The 14,916-nt window shown below is 50.2% G+C and overlaps 1 protein-coding gene across 4 annotated transcripts in view; it reads left to right on the top strand.

Annotated features, from left to right (window-relative positions):
• Positions 1-14,916, top strand: part of Anpep (alanyl aminopeptidase, membrane) — a 42,803-nt gene that overhangs the window by 10,893 nt on the left and 16,994 nt on the right. Inside the window, exons 1-4 of one of the 4 annotated variants that reach the window (XM_006229407.5) lie at positions 7,779-7,852; positions 13,107-14,086; positions 14,456-14,598; positions 14,678-14,814. In XM_006229407.5, coding sequence (XP_006229469.1) covers positions 13,473-14,086; positions 14,456-14,598; positions 14,678-14,814 — 894 coding nt within the window. In that variant the 5' untranslated portion in view covers positions 7,779-7,852; positions 13,107-13,472. 4 annotated transcript variants of the gene reach the window in all.

Raw genomic sequence — 14,916 nt, 5'->3', positions numbered from 1 at the left:
TTGCTGGGATTTGAACTCAGGACCTCGGGAAGAGCAGTCAGTGCTCCTAACCACTGAGCCATCTCTCCAGCCCCACATGAATGCATGAATGTTACACTGGAACTTGCTAAGTTTTAAATTATTTTAGTTTATGTGTGTGAGTGTTTTTGCTTGGACGCATGTCTGGTTTCCACATGCATGCCTGGTGCCCACAGAAGTCAGAAGAGGACGTTAGATCCCCTGAACTGGGTTATAGTTATTTGTGACCAATCATGTGGACGCTGGGATCTAAACTTGGGTTCTCAACAACAGCAGCAAGAGATTTTTCACTGCTGAACCATTTCTTCAGCCTTGAAACTTGTTTTTTGTAACTTAAAAATACACTGCGGTTATCCCGCCCTGTGTCACATTCCTGTATTCCCGGCACTGGGAGGCAGAGGTGGGAGGCTAAAGAGTTGAGGTGAGGTTACATAGGAAGTTTAAACCCAGCCATAGTATACTTTCCTGTGGACCGTTAATGGGCTGATTTGGACAGCATGGAGGTTAAAGTCATTGTCAACATCACTAGACTTGGAACCGTCTTGGAAGGAGACGCCCTCAGAAGGTCAGAGGTGTGTCTATCCCTAACGTGATTTGGTTCCCAGGAGAAACACTCCTCCTGAATGCGTGGGCTGGAATAAAAAGCGAAAAGAAAAAAAGAAAGAAAGAAAGAAAGAAGGAAGGAAGGAAGGAAAGAAAGAAAGAAAGGAAGAAAGAAAGGAAGAAAGAAAGGAAGGAAGAAGGAAAGCAAGCAAGCAGGCAAGCAAGCTGGGCAGTGATCTTTGTATCCTAACTATGGATTCAGTGTGGTCAGCCACCTCACCTTCCTGCTGCCAAGACTTCCGTACCATGAAACGCTGGATCCTCTCTCAAACCCAGAGCCAAAATAAACCCTTCCTTCCTTAAACTGTCCTTGTCAGGTGTTTTGATCACAGCGGTAAGGACAAGCAAGTCATATAGACATTTGTAAGAAGGAGCACTGGCGGGGTTGGGGATTTGGCTCAGTGGTAGAGCGCTTGCCTAGGAAGCGCAAGGCCCTGGGTTCGGTCCCCAGCTCCGAAAAAAAGGACCAAAAAAAAAAAAAAAAAAAAGAAAGAAAGAAAGAAAGAAAGAAAAAAAGAAGGAGCACTGGCAATAAGTCTTATCCTGCCTGTTAGTCCTGGCTCCTCCCACCCCAGCCTGTTAGTCCTGGCTCCTCCCACCCCAGCCTGTCTGTTAGTCTTGGCTCCTCCCGCCCCAGCCTGTCTATTAGTCTTGGCTCCTCCCTCTCCATGTTTTTAGCATAAATTCTCCCAAACAGAGTCGCGGACTTACAAAGTACGTGCATTAAAGTTTTATATACCTTGCAGTTTTTCTGTCTCAATAGAACAAGTCACAAGTTCCCCAGGAGTGGGCGAATGCCCCATACCCTGTCCAACTCTAGATGTTGGAAACAAGTCTGAACAGTTGCCAAGATCACAGGCAGAAACTCATTGTTTTTGATGCAGTTTCCTGAATGTAATCAAGGCTGGCCATCTTAGCCGTGCGCACCGGCCTTTTCATTTCCTCTCCTGAGAACTTTAGATTCTAATCCTTTGTCCAGTTCTTAATGTATGTGTTTCTCAAACACCTTGTAAGGCCTTTTGAACATCGCTGATATTAATCTCAGTGTTTATGTGTGTCCAGTTATGTGGAGGGTGGCGCTAGGAACCTTACCCAGAGCTTCAGAGATGCTAAGCTTTTGCTCTATGCTCACCTCTAGCTCAGTCGTAAATATCGTTATAGGCAGAAATGTGTGTATGAGACATTTCACTTCAAAGCATATTGGAAAGAGCGGCCCATCTAGACTGGAGCAGTGGCTAGGTGGTTAAGCGTGTGGACCACTCTTGCAGAGAATCTGAGTTTAAACCCCACCCCCAACCCCACCCCCGCACCTGCCGGTGGCAGCGCCAGCTCCAGGGAGTTCAACAACATCTTCAGGCGACAGAGGGCAACTGCACTCACTACACAAACCCACACACAGACAAGCACTCATTTACATAATTTAAAAATAAAATAATTTTTTTTCAAGATAGGGTTTTTCTGCATAGTCCTAGCTGTTCTGGAACTTACTCTGTAGGCTGCCTCGAACTCAGAGATCCACTTGCCTCTGCCTCCTGAGAGCTGGGATTAAAGGTGTGTGCTACCACACCTGGTTTTCCTTTTTCTTTCTGAGTTATGACAACCCTTGGACATACCCACCTCCAAGCCTCCATGGTCACCGCGACCGCTAGTTCTCTCACACCAACAGACTATTGCTTTCGTCTTCCTTGTGGTGTTGTTTGTCTGTTATTTCCGCCCCCCCCCCCCCCTTGGGAGTTCATTTATTTACCTTTCTCTGTTACGAGTCTGGTTGTTTTTCTGTGCGCTGTGTGTGTGCAGTACTCATACAGGCCAGAAGAGGGCACTGGATTTCTTCCATCACGTGCTGCAAACGGCCCACGTCCTCTGGAGGAATGACCAATGCTCTTAACTGCTGAATTATCTCTCCTGTCCCCTCTCCATTTTATTCCTTTGAGGTTGGGTCTCATAGATCTTAGACCAGCCTCAAACATGTTGTGTAGACCAGGATAACCTTGAGGTTCTGATGGCATCTCTGCCTCCCGAGTTCTGAGGTTATGGGTGTAACCTCTTGGTGGGGCTGCCTTCCTGCAGGATAGCAAACGTTCTACCAAGTAAGCAGCAGCTTCTCCCCTCCTGTTTGAGGCAGGACCTTGCTGTGTAGTTCATCTGGACCTTGAACTTGAGGTAATTCTCCTGACTCAGCCTCTAGAATGCTGTGATTACAGGAGTTCCCAATGCCACATTACGATGTCAGGAGGACCAGGAAACCATGATCATCCTTGACTATGTAGCAAGTTTGAGGCCAACCTAGACTACAGGAAGTCCTGCCTCAAACAAACAAACAAACAAACAAACAAACAAAAACACAAAGAAGCCAAAACCTTGGACTTATATTGCTGTTTTTCTGGTCTTCTTCTGTGCATCTATGGCTCCACCTGCCTTGAAACTCCCTCGTAACTCAGATGGCCTTGAACTCCTAGTGATCTCCTAGAGATGCACTCGATTTAACTTAATTTATAAATGAATAAGTGCTGTGCTCATTCTTATGGTTTATCAGGGACGGGGCTGGTGAGATGGTGAGTAGATAAGGCACATGCTGCTGAGGTCAACTACCTGAGCTCAGTATGTGGTACCCACATGATGGAAGGAGAGAACAGACACTGAACACGTACATCATGGCTTGTGTGTCACATACCATGACTTGTGTGTCATACACACACATAAATATTTTATATCCACACCTACAAATTGATGATAGATAGATAGATGATAGATAGGAAGGAAGGTAGGTAGAGATAGAACAGAAGGGCACATGGGAAAATCTCTGATCTTGTTCATTGGTTTCCCTGGGAAAGAAACCATGTTGTCAGTTTCTTGTGCGTCTTTCCAGCTATCATGCACACATATGAAAACAAAATATGGGTCTATGTAGTTTTTCCCCTTAAAAATATACGACTGAGTGTGGTGCATAAATCTGTGGTCTAAGGACTCTTTTTTTTTTTTCTTTTTTTTTTTTTTTCTTTTCTTTTTTTCGGAGCTGGGGACCAAACCCAGGGCCTTGCGCTTGCTAGGCAAGCGCTCTACCACTGAGCTAAATCCCCAACCCCCTGGTCTGAGGACTCTTAATGCTAAGGCAAGAAGATCACTAGGAGTTCAAGGCCATCTGAGTTACAAGGGAGTTTCAAGGCAGGTGGAGCCATAGATGCACAGATACACACACACACACACACACACACACACACACACACACACACACACACATACATGCGCGCGCGCGCGCATGCGAGCAAATACGCACATGCACACAGGTACACAAACACGCATACACGGGCACCCACACACCCACACCCACACATGCACGCAAACATGCACACATACACATACATGGACATGCACACAGGTACGCACTCACACAGGAGCATACCCCCCCACACACACATGCACACGCACACACACAACTTCTTACTTCGAGTATCTCTGGGATAGTTCCATAGTGTAGAGCCTGTGTGTTACAGCTGTATCCACAGTGGCAGGCAGTTAAGTTCACTTATCTTACCTCTCTGATGGACACTGAGGAAACTTCAAGCTGTAAATAATGTTGCATAGGAAAATCTTCTCAGTTCCTCATCTCATGTGTGTCCTGTAGGATACAATTCTGAAAGTGTCTGGTCGAAAGGGGATTCGATAGTCATGGTAAATATTGCCATCCAAGCCGTCTCTGTGGATGCTCAGGTGAAGGCTGGGGGATCTGCTCCTCCCTCCCCAGCCTGCCTCAGCCTCGGGCCACTCAAAAGCGTGGGGTTTGTTGCTGTTGTTTGCTTTCGTGACAGGGTTTCTCTGTGTAGCCCTGGCTATCCTAGAGCTTGCTCTGTAGACCAGGCCGGCCTCAGACTCAGAGACCTGCTGACCCTGGCCTTCAAAGTCAGCTTTGTTATTGTTGCTGTAGCTGATAATGTTGATGATAAAAATCTGTGAGCAACACGGGCTTTCCAGTGTAGCTCAGACTGACCTTGAAGTAGAGATCCTCCTGCCTAAGCAAAATTCCAGGCATAGGATATATCGCCTAGTTAATAATAAGTAGTCCCCCTCCCCCATCCCTTGCTTCCCCTCAGATTCTCTGGGTTTTGAGTCTCTGTGTGATAGGTAAGTATTTTACCAGTGAACTAGGAGCAAAAAGAATAACAACAAAAATCTCGTAGTTAAAATTGTTATTTAGGGGTTGGGGATTTAGCTCAGTGGTAGAGCGCTTGCCTAGCAAGCGCAAGGCCCTGGGTTCGGTTCCCAGCTCCGAAAAAAAGAAAAGAAAAAGAAAAAAAAAAGAAAATTGTTATTTAATTTATCAAGAGTTATCAAGTATCTTGCCAGGCAAGTACAATCCCAGTACTTGGGAAGTAGAGGGAAGAGAATTATCAACTTGAGCCAGCCTTTGGATACATAGTGAGTTCCAGCTTGAACTATAGGAGACAATGTCTTAAGAACAAAACAGGAGGCAGGGTTGGAGAGATGACTCCTTAAGAGCACCGACTGCTCTTCCAGAGGTCCTGGCCAAAACTGCTTTTTGCATGGGACCTGGGGATCTAAATCAAATTCTCCTATTTGCACATCGAGCGCTCTTACCCACTGAATCATACTCCCAGCTCATAATGCTGACATTTTAATGCTTTTACCCCTTTCTTCTCACTTTCTTAAATTTTGAAATTCTTTTTTTTTTTTTCTTTTTTTCGGAGCTGGGGACCGAACCCAGGGCCTTGCGGTTGCTAGGCAAGCACTCTACCACTGAGCCAAATCCCCAACCCCAAATTTTGAAATTCTTATTTCTCATTTCTTATTTTGAAATTTTAATTCCTTATGTAGTCGAATTTATTGATTTTTTTTTCTTTAGCAGTCTCATATTTGCTAAAACACTTGAACAGGCTTTCCTTATTCTCAAGTTCCCCCTTTAAAAAAAATCCTCCCATGGTTTCATTGAAATGTATATATGTTTTGCTAGCCATGAAATATTACATACATACATTTACTTTGGTGGTAGGGATCCATTGAACCCCGGGCCTTGAACATTCACTATCCATTTAGTTATGCCCCTAGCCAAACATGACGTATTCTTAATGATGGTATAGTATGTCATCATATGAGAGGACTATAATTTATTTAGCCAAGCCCCTATTGCAGAATGCTTAAACTATGTTTTCTTTCCCACTACTATGAATTACGCAGCAGTCAGAAGCCTATACATAAATTTTAACTTCCTTAGGCTAAATTCCCAAAGGCCTCTTTCTCAATCCCACACCTTCCTCAGAGAGCAGTAACCCTTCTCCTACAGCAGGGTTCCTCTCAATACCTCGTCCCCCTCACCCCCAAGCCTGAGGTGGAAGGGAGGACCAGAGTTCACTCTCTCTTGGCCTGTCTTAGGCCATCTTTGATTTGTCAGCCACACCAGATATGATGGAGGAACTAGACAGGCATGGGTCTGGAAGAAAAAGGAAATCTGAAATGGACTCTCAGGGCTCCCCAGGGTCCACTAAGCAACACGCAATTCTAGAAATGCTTCATTCCAGTAGATTTGTGACCTGGTTAGGATCACAGCAAGGCTTTGCCTAGAGGTACACTGGCCCAGCCCCCTGATCCCTAAAAAAAGGGCTAGAAGAAAACACGGCCAGTCTGGGACAAGGTGTGCCTCAGTGGGAGAGCAATTTTGTAGCAGCCCCTGGCCATCAGTTAGGGCAAGAGAGGAGCTAAGCTGTCTAGCCACGGAGAGGAAAGAGAATGTGGAGGAAGAGCTAATTTAACCATTTACAAGGCCTCTAAATCGGAGCCCCTAAAGGCAATTGGCGCTGTGGGTAGATTCAACTGCTCTGGAGTTCACTTGGAACCGAGAGATTATCTTGAATTGTATGGGTGGATCGCATGGGAGAGGCCAGTCAATATCAGAGTGACAAAGCTGAGAGCTGCAGCACCTGACACTCCTTGCCCCAAAGGTGGTCTCAAGCCAAGGAAGGCGGGTGCCTCTAGCCACTGGAGAAGAACCCAGAAGGGAAGCTTCCCACCAACACCCCAAGTTTCAGCGCAGTGAGTCTGATTTATAAACAGTAAGAGAACAAGCATGTGCCTTTTAAAGTTTGTGTTATTCTAGCAGCAATAGGAAACTAATACACTACTGTGAATGGCCGATTAAAAGATGCCCAGAGAGGGAGTGCCCTGGCAGACACACACAGCACCTAGGTGCAGAATGGGGATGAGAAGCATAAACTCCAGGGTGCAATCCTTTATTTTCTAGAGACTTCTGATAACTTTGACTTCTTGAAGACAGCCTAGTTGTCAAGAGTTAGCCAGAGCTTCTCCTGGAGAGGCTGCAGTCAAAGTCAGACTTGGCTACAGTGAGTTCAAGGTCAGCCTGGATGACTTAGTGAGACCTTTCCCTTTTAAAAAAGAAAAGGGCTGGGGATGTATGCAGTTCATGGCTGAGCACTTATCTAGTATGCATGAGACACTAGACTTAAACTACAGTACCAGAAGAACATAAGGGAGGGAGGGAGGGGGGAGGGGAGAAAGAGAAAGGAAGAAAAAGTTAGAATTGGTGGACGATCCCAGCGCACAGAAAAGTGTAGCAGTGAAGCAGGATCTTTACTAGTTTGAGATTGGCCTGGACTACACAGGGAGTTCCTAGCCAGCCTGGGCTGTACATATATGAGACCCTGATGGAAGACGGAGAGAAGGGAGGGGGAAGGAAAGAAATTGGGAGGAGGAGGAGAAGGAAGAAGAGGAGGAAGAGGAGGAAGAAGAGGAAGAGGAAGAAGGAAGGAGGAGGGAGAGGGGGAAGAGGAGGAGGAGGGGAAGGAGAAGAGGAGGAGGAGGAGAAAAGAAGAAATAATAATCATCATCATCATCATCATCAGATTAAGTTGTGTGGAAAGCCTCCAGAGCTGTGGGGATTATCCTGTAGGCTGGGGGCGGGGAGCCCCTCCCTCTAGCTGTCTCCCAGATGTGGTGGGCGAGACCCTGGGACAGCGGCGTGAAGTGTGGGTGGTTGAGGGAGAGAGGTCTGGGTCTTAGCGCGCTAGGGGCCAGGGGCCGCACCGTCGGGGGAGCGGCTGTTTGCAGGCATGCGGGGAGGAGCTCGGGCGGAGCCCGGGGGGTGGGCGGGTGTAATCCGGGCGGAGCGGCGGTGGGCTCGGGTTACTTCCCTTTAACCCGCGGGGCCGGGCGGGCGGGCGGCGGCAAGGCAGGAGCAGCTCGGAGCAGCGCGCTGTCCTAGGCAAGTGCGGGGAGGCAGCCATGAGTTGCGGACGTTTGGGGACACCGGGTGTGGGGGTTGGCATCGGGGGTGCGGGAGCCAGCTGCAGCTCCTTGCCCCTACTCAGATGGGTAAACTGAGGGCCTGGAGCTGCCGAGGCTGTTGGAGTGGGTCCCCGAGGGTGCCAGCGGCTCGTGGCGTCTAGGTGTTTGTAGGGCTCCGAGGGAAGCTCCAGCCTTGGTGACCGAAGATGGCCAGGCCTGGAGAACAGGGTGGTTGGAGCCTGGGAACATAGGCTGGTAGCTGGGGCCTGGTGGCCAGATTCAAGGGATAGAGGGTGGGTGGTGAGGGACACATGGAGGTCGGAGCCGAGAAGATACAGAATGGCTGAGGTATAGAGGACCGGAGATGGCACGAGTGGAACAGACGGCTCACGCTGGCCCCTGCAAGTCATAGAGCAAAGACACACGTTTCTGCTCTACAGTCCCAGTTGGGTTTAGAGCGGCGGCCCTGGCTCTGGGCCCCAGCCTCTGTGAGGAGGCGGGAACTAGATTTTATCCTCGTTTTGCTACTTAGACCCTTGGTGCTGTGCTCATCCCATGCAGAGGCATGCCTCCTGGATGCGCGCCAGGTCAGAGGTGGCCCATTCTGCGGCGGTGGCATCCCTGGAGCAGCGCTGGTGGCAACCCAAACTTTTTCAGCGGAGGGGTCCTTCCAAACGGAAAACCTCCAATAAGGCCGGCCGCCTGTCCTGGAGAATCTGGGCTTTGGTGACTTAAAACCCAACCCTGCGGGGTTGGGGATTTAGCTCAGTGGTAGAGCACTTGCCTAGCAAGCGCAAGGCTCTGGGTTCAGTCCCCAGCTCGGGGGGAAAAAAGAAAAACAAAACAAAACAAACAAACAAACAAAACCACCCAACCCTGCTCTAAGTATACCAGTGACGTGTGTACCATTTGGAAGATTTCAGGGCACTTCTGTGGCTGACAAGTCTGAGGTCTAGGGATGACAGGTGAACCTGTCAGCACTTTGGCCAGTTTATTTGTGAAAGTGAAACTTGGAGCAGGTGGCCTCCCACCTCTGTCACTGTGGATGGCCAGGAAGAAGGAGGTGGGCTTGCACACCGGAAGACTGGTCACAATTCTCCACGGGGGAAGGGAGCATTTTCCATGTGCGACAGGCTCAGGTACAGGAGCTAGGACTGTGACTTTGGTGGGTCGTGGAATCCCTGAGCAATGAGCTGTATAGCCTAAGTTGGCCTGGGTCTCTAGGCAATCCTCCTGCCTCAGCCTCAGCCTCTGGATTTGAACCTAGCAACAGTTATACTGATGAGGGCAGGGCAAGAGTCCTTTACAGAGCTGTGTCTTGTAGCAGCCTCTGGTGATCCCCATCTTATGAGTGTAACGTCCCAGAACAATTCCCAAATCCTGATGTGGTCTGAGTGAAGGGAATCTGTCCTTCCTACGGCCTTCAGAGCCAGTTCCATCAGAGAAAGTGTGGGACTGTATGATTAGTGCACTTTGCTCACCCCACAGAGCCCCTCTGTTCCTGCCCTCCAGGGACACTGCCCTGGCCCATGGAGGCCGGCTTGCCATGGCTTTAATGCCGTTCGTTCCCACAGAATGGAGTGTCCAGAGCTCCCAGAGGAAGCACCCTGGGGATTGGCCCAGCCCAGCCCACTCCAGCTGTGACATGGGAATAGGCCATCAGCCAGGATGGCCCTGTTCTGGGGCCTGGTTCTACCCCGGTCCTACATACTGCTGCTTCAGAGTGGGAGGAGGGGCTACACATTGTCTCCGAACTCCCTGCTTGTGTAGCCTCACAGTGCCTCCACCAGAACTCAGAGTGAGCGCTGGAGAGGAATCCGTGATCTGAGGTGTGGTATGGAGCCCAGACTACTAGTGTGTGTGTTTGTGTGGTGTGCTTGTCTGTGTGTGAGTGTGTTTGTGTGGTATGTCTGGGTCTGCATGTGTGTGTGGTTTGTTTTTGTGTGGTGTGTGAGTGTATGTGTGTATGTTTGTGTATGTGGTGTGTTTGTGTGTTTGTGTATGATATGTGTATATAGTATGTGTACCTGTGTGTTTGTGTATGGCATGCGTGTATGTATGTGTATGTTTGTGTATGTGTGGTGTGTGTGTGTGTGTGTATGGTATGTGTGAGTTTATGTATGGCATATAGGTATGTATGTGTGTGTGGTATATGTATGCGTGTTTGTGTATGTGTGTGGTGTGTGTTTGTGTATGATATGTGTATGGGGTATGTGTATGGTGTGTGTATGAGCATGCTGTGTTTGTGGATGTATGCTTGTGTGTGTGTGTGTGGTGTGTGTGTGTGTGTGTGTGTGCGCGCGCGTGTGTGTCCTAGACAGGGTTCAGTGTTTGAGACCTGTCAGGTGGGGTCAGAGCTCCCATCCCCACAGAGGGATCAGGCAGGAGAGAGCGGTAGTTTTCCAGCAGCACAGCAGCTATGCAGGGTGTTCTCAGGCTGCCCGATGAGCAGTTTTCACCAGTGGCATGTGGAGAGCTTTAGATCAGAAAAAAAAAAGTAACTTAACACACCATATCCGGGTCCTTACTGCTAATCTAATTAACGTGAATTGGTTCTGAGGAAAATATTAAGTAAATGACATCCTGGGTGATGCACAGGCTTCTGTGCACAGACTCAGCGCAGGGTGGAGGTGGGACGGTCCCCAAAGCAAGGGTGCTTTAGCAATCGTCTTGTCATTTTTGTCTGCCTGCTTTGCGTGGGTCTGGTGTGGGTCTGCTACAACCACATCTTTCTCTAAGTGACATACATGATGGAGATGAGACCTGGAGATCACGGAAACATGACGTTAGGGGCATGGCAAGCTTGTGATGTTTGAGCTGGGCTTTGAAGTAGAAATAAGAGCTTAACAAGACGTAGAGGAAAGGTACTCCTGGCCAGAGGATCAGAGGAACACAGGACAGAGATCAGAGACTCCGTCTGGTGCCTGAGAAAAGCTGGCTCTGAATGTGAAAGAGAATCAGCCAGAAGGTTAAGTCCAGGGACCGGGTTAGCCTGAGCTAGAGTCTCAGGTTCACTCTGAAGGCAGTGAGAGCCGTCTCACTCACATACCCAGGAAGATTCCCCACCGAGCAGGCTGTCAGGGCAGGGTGACAGGAACCCTAAAGCTGCCATGGCTGCTGGGCGTGGAAGAGCCTGTGCCAAGGCAGGCGCTATGGAGAGAGACTTCTCTTAGAGTCTCCCAAAGGTGAGGAACGGCAGAGTCCACCCACACACCCTAACCTGGATTGGTGCCACTCCTGGAGCTAAGCCAAATCCAGACACCAGGGCCCTTAGCAGAGGAACCCAGAATTTGGCCAGCTGGCCCATGGTCCATGTCCAAAGCAAACAGGAAGAGACCAGAGGGCCGGGCAGAATCTAGCTCTTTGTTTGGAGAGGGGATTAACCGAATGGACTTGTGGGTCTGCCTGCTAATCAGGTAGGGGGGCAAACAGACCCTGTTGGGGATTTGATGAAGGGGTGTGAGGTTAGGGGCATAGCCCCTAGGATATTAGCTGGCACCGTCAAGGTGGCTCTGCTGGAGGAAGCCTGGGGCCCTTGTGAAACCCTTTGAGGCCTCAACCCCTATCGCTACAATCTGGTGTATCATTATGTATCTTTCCAACAGAGTTTCCCACTCATGCCCCTTGGCCATCAGCCCAGACCTGATAGATACAGCTTCTGTTCACTGCAGTGATGTCTACTCTCCTTCCAGATTCAGGCTCTGGGGCTCAGCTGTCAAAGGTGGGGGAGCCCAGAGAGTTCTGTGTATTCTTGGCCTGAAAGGTAGACCACCAGAAGTTCTAGACACCTCAAACACAGATGCTGGCCCGGCTCGCCAGAGTAGAAGGCAACTCCACACACCTGTGTCACCCTCCATATGTTCAACACACTTCCCTGAAGGCCGGGGGCAGGGTGGCAGGTGGATGAAGGCCTGAAGAATCAGATGGGCTGGAAGAGGGCTCAGAGGAGGCCAGTAGTTCTCCTATGGGCAGGGGCAGGGTGGAGATAAAGGCTGGGGAACTTCAAAAAGGGATTTCTTCTGGAAAGACTTGTTCATTTGCTCAGTCCCATATGTGGGCATCTACACAACAGATGCAAATGGAGTACCAACTAGGTGCTTGACACAGAGCCAAGTCCGGGATCAGAAATAGCCAAGGTCCAATGCTTCTTACAAGCCTGAAGTCCCCAGCCCATGTTACCACCACATAGGGGAGGAACCCATGCTGACGTATAGGGATCTGAAGAAGTACATAGTGCTATGTCCAGTCCATCCCGACTGCAGGGGTCAGGGAGGGTGGGCAGCTTCTCAAAGGCCCAGAGGTAGAGGGGCCAGATGAAGGCTGATGGACTGTGTGTGTGTGTGTGTGTGTGTGTGTGTGTTGGGGGTAGGGTGCTCCTGGGTTGAGGGTAAGAAGTGAGCAACTGTGTCGGGTGGGGTTCCTGGGGTGAGGCTGAGGAGTGGATGGGCTGATTGAATACCGTGTGTGGCTCCCCTTAGGAAGGTGGGGCCCGAGTTCTATGGAGCAAAAGGAAGATTTGAAACAGTGGAATGTAATAGCCCGATGTGTGATGAGTAGTTTTAAGGGGTCTGCTGGAAGCAGGGAGTTTATGAGACTACAGCAGGGCCTGCTAGAGGCTGTGAGGAAGGGGGGTGAGCTGGATGTTGGGGTGAGCATCAGCCAGTGTGGCTGTCTGGGAGGCAGGACAGGTGAAGGAGAACGGTAAGGGCCTGTTTTATGGAGTTGGTAAGTAATGTGTTCGTGATTACCCAGGATAGAGAGCAGAGGGCAAGGCTGTGCGTGGGGAGGAAGGGCTTAGCTGTAAGTGTCCACCTTGGGGCGGCTCATGTGTTTCCCCTTAGGTAAAACTGAATGGGAAACACTGTAATTTACTCGTGAGAGGAAAAGGTCCTGGACTGTAGAGTCACCTTTTGTAACTCTTCAGAGAGAGAGAGAGAGAGAGAGAGAGAGAGAGAGAGAGAGAGAGAGAGAGAGAGAGATTCATTTGCCTTCCTTGGATTGCTGAGGGAAGAGAAGTTGGTCAGGAGGGAAAGGGGAGGAATCTGAGCTATGTTCAAAGAAGCCTGACATCTGTCGAGGATCCCAGCCCCAAGGTGGAGCCAGTGTGCTTATGATGACCTGCTGGGAACTGGCTTCATTCTGCTCTGCCTGCCCGTCCTGGAGCCTGGTGAATCCTTCCCTGAGTCTAACCTCCGTCCTCATGAGACTGTTCTCTCCATTTCTGCTTGCAGGAAGATTAGTGTCACCGCCTTTCCCCCTGCCTCTGGGTGCCAAGCCTGCAGCCTGCCCGTCAGCCCCAGCTCCAGCTGATCCCCCACCATCCAGGTCGCCTGCAGCCTGTAACTACCCACTGTGTTGGTTACAGCAGTCATCTATCCCGTGCGCCCTGAAGCCAGCTCTGTACAGTTTCGTTTCTGATCTCTCCAGAGCCCAAGCAGAGTAGACCCCTGTCCAGCCTAGTGACCTTCGCCTGAGCGCTGGTTAATATTTGACCAAAGGCGGTGGGGCTCCTCCCCCTGGGAAGATATAAGCTGGTCTGGGGCTACTCTGCTTTCTTCTTGGCCTGAGCTGTTCCGAGCTCCCTGCCCACCAGCATCATGGCCAAGGGTTTCTACATTTCCAAGACCCTGGGCATCTTGGGCATCCTGTTAGGTGTGGCAGCCGTATGCACCATCATAGCTCTGTCGGTGGTCTACGCTCAGGAGAAGAACAGGAATGCGGAGAACTCTGCCATAGCCCCCACGCTCCCAGGCAGCACCTCAGCCACCACCTCAACTACCAACCCTGCTATAGATGAAAGCAAACCTTGGAACCAGTATCGCTTGCCTAAGACTCTTATACCCGACTCCTACCAGGTGACCTTGAGGCCTTACCTCACCCCCAACGAGCAGGGCCTGTACATCTTCAAAGGTTCCAGTACTGTCCGCTTTACCTGCAACGAGACCACAAATGTCATCATCATCCACAGCAAGAAGCTCAACTACACCAACAAAGGGAACCACAGGGTGGCGTTGCGAGCCCTGGGTGACACTCCGGCACCTAACATCGACACAACGGAACTGGTAGAGCGCACGGAGTACCTGGTGGTGCACCTGCAGGGCTCCCTGGTAAAGGGCCATCAGTACGAGATGGACAGTGAGTTCCAGGGGGAGCTGGCTGATGATCTGGCTGGCTTCTACCGCAGCGAGTACATGGAAGGTGGCAACAAGAAGTAGGTTGCACGGGGCTGCAGCTGGGGTTATGGGGAGGGAGGGGCTGGAAGCTTCATGGGACCTCAGTAGCTCCATTGCTTATTTGTAGGGGGAGACATTTCCTGGTGGGTACTGGGTGGTGGGATGGAAGGGTTCCTTGGATAGACAGGTTCAGAGGAGAGAAAATTATCTGGGACTCAGCTCACACCGGTGCGGAGCCTGCCAGGGCTTAGATGGCATCTGGAAGTTTGGTCTCCCACGGTAGCTTGTTGGTCAGGATCCTGAGGCTGTGTGGGGCTGGGTGAAGGGGAGTAAGCAGGTTGGTACAGCCATCTTCTGTAGCCTAAAACTATGCTCCTAGCACCTCTCTAACACACTGCTTTGGACAGAGTGGTGGCCACCACACAGATGCAGGCTGCCGATGCTCGAAAATCCTTTCCTTGCTTCGATGAGCCAGCCATGAAGGCCTCATTCAACATCACGCTCATCCACCCCAACAACCTCACCGCTCTGTCTAACATGCTTCCCAAAGGTGAGCCTGGCTGCCCTGGGTTTGCCCTGAACTGGAGCGCAGAGCAGGAAGCCCACACACTTACATGTCCCATGCTCAGATTCCAGGACCCTTCAGGAAGATCCTTCCTGGAACGTCACTGAGTTCCACCCTACCCCGAAGATGTCCACATACCTGCTGGCCTATATCGTGAGCGAGTTCAAATATGTAGAAGCCGTCTCACCCAATAGAGTCCAGGTATGGGCCCGGGGCTATATGTCATGGGTCGGACCTGGCCCTGGCTTGAAGGACCTTCTCAGGTTTTCTCAGGACTAGCTTCTGAGTTGTTAGGCTGTTGAG

The sequence above is a fragment of the Rattus norvegicus genome, chromosome 1 (genome assembly GCF_036323735.1).
Source record: "Rattus norvegicus strain BN/NHsdMcwi chromosome 1, GRCr8, whole genome shotgun sequence".
NCBI classification, from domain to species: domain Eukaryota; kingdom Metazoa; phylum Chordata; class Mammalia; order Rodentia; family Muridae; genus Rattus; species Rattus norvegicus.
Note: the sequence above shows the minus strand (reverse complement) of the source record. Positions and strands in the feature narration are given on the sequence as shown.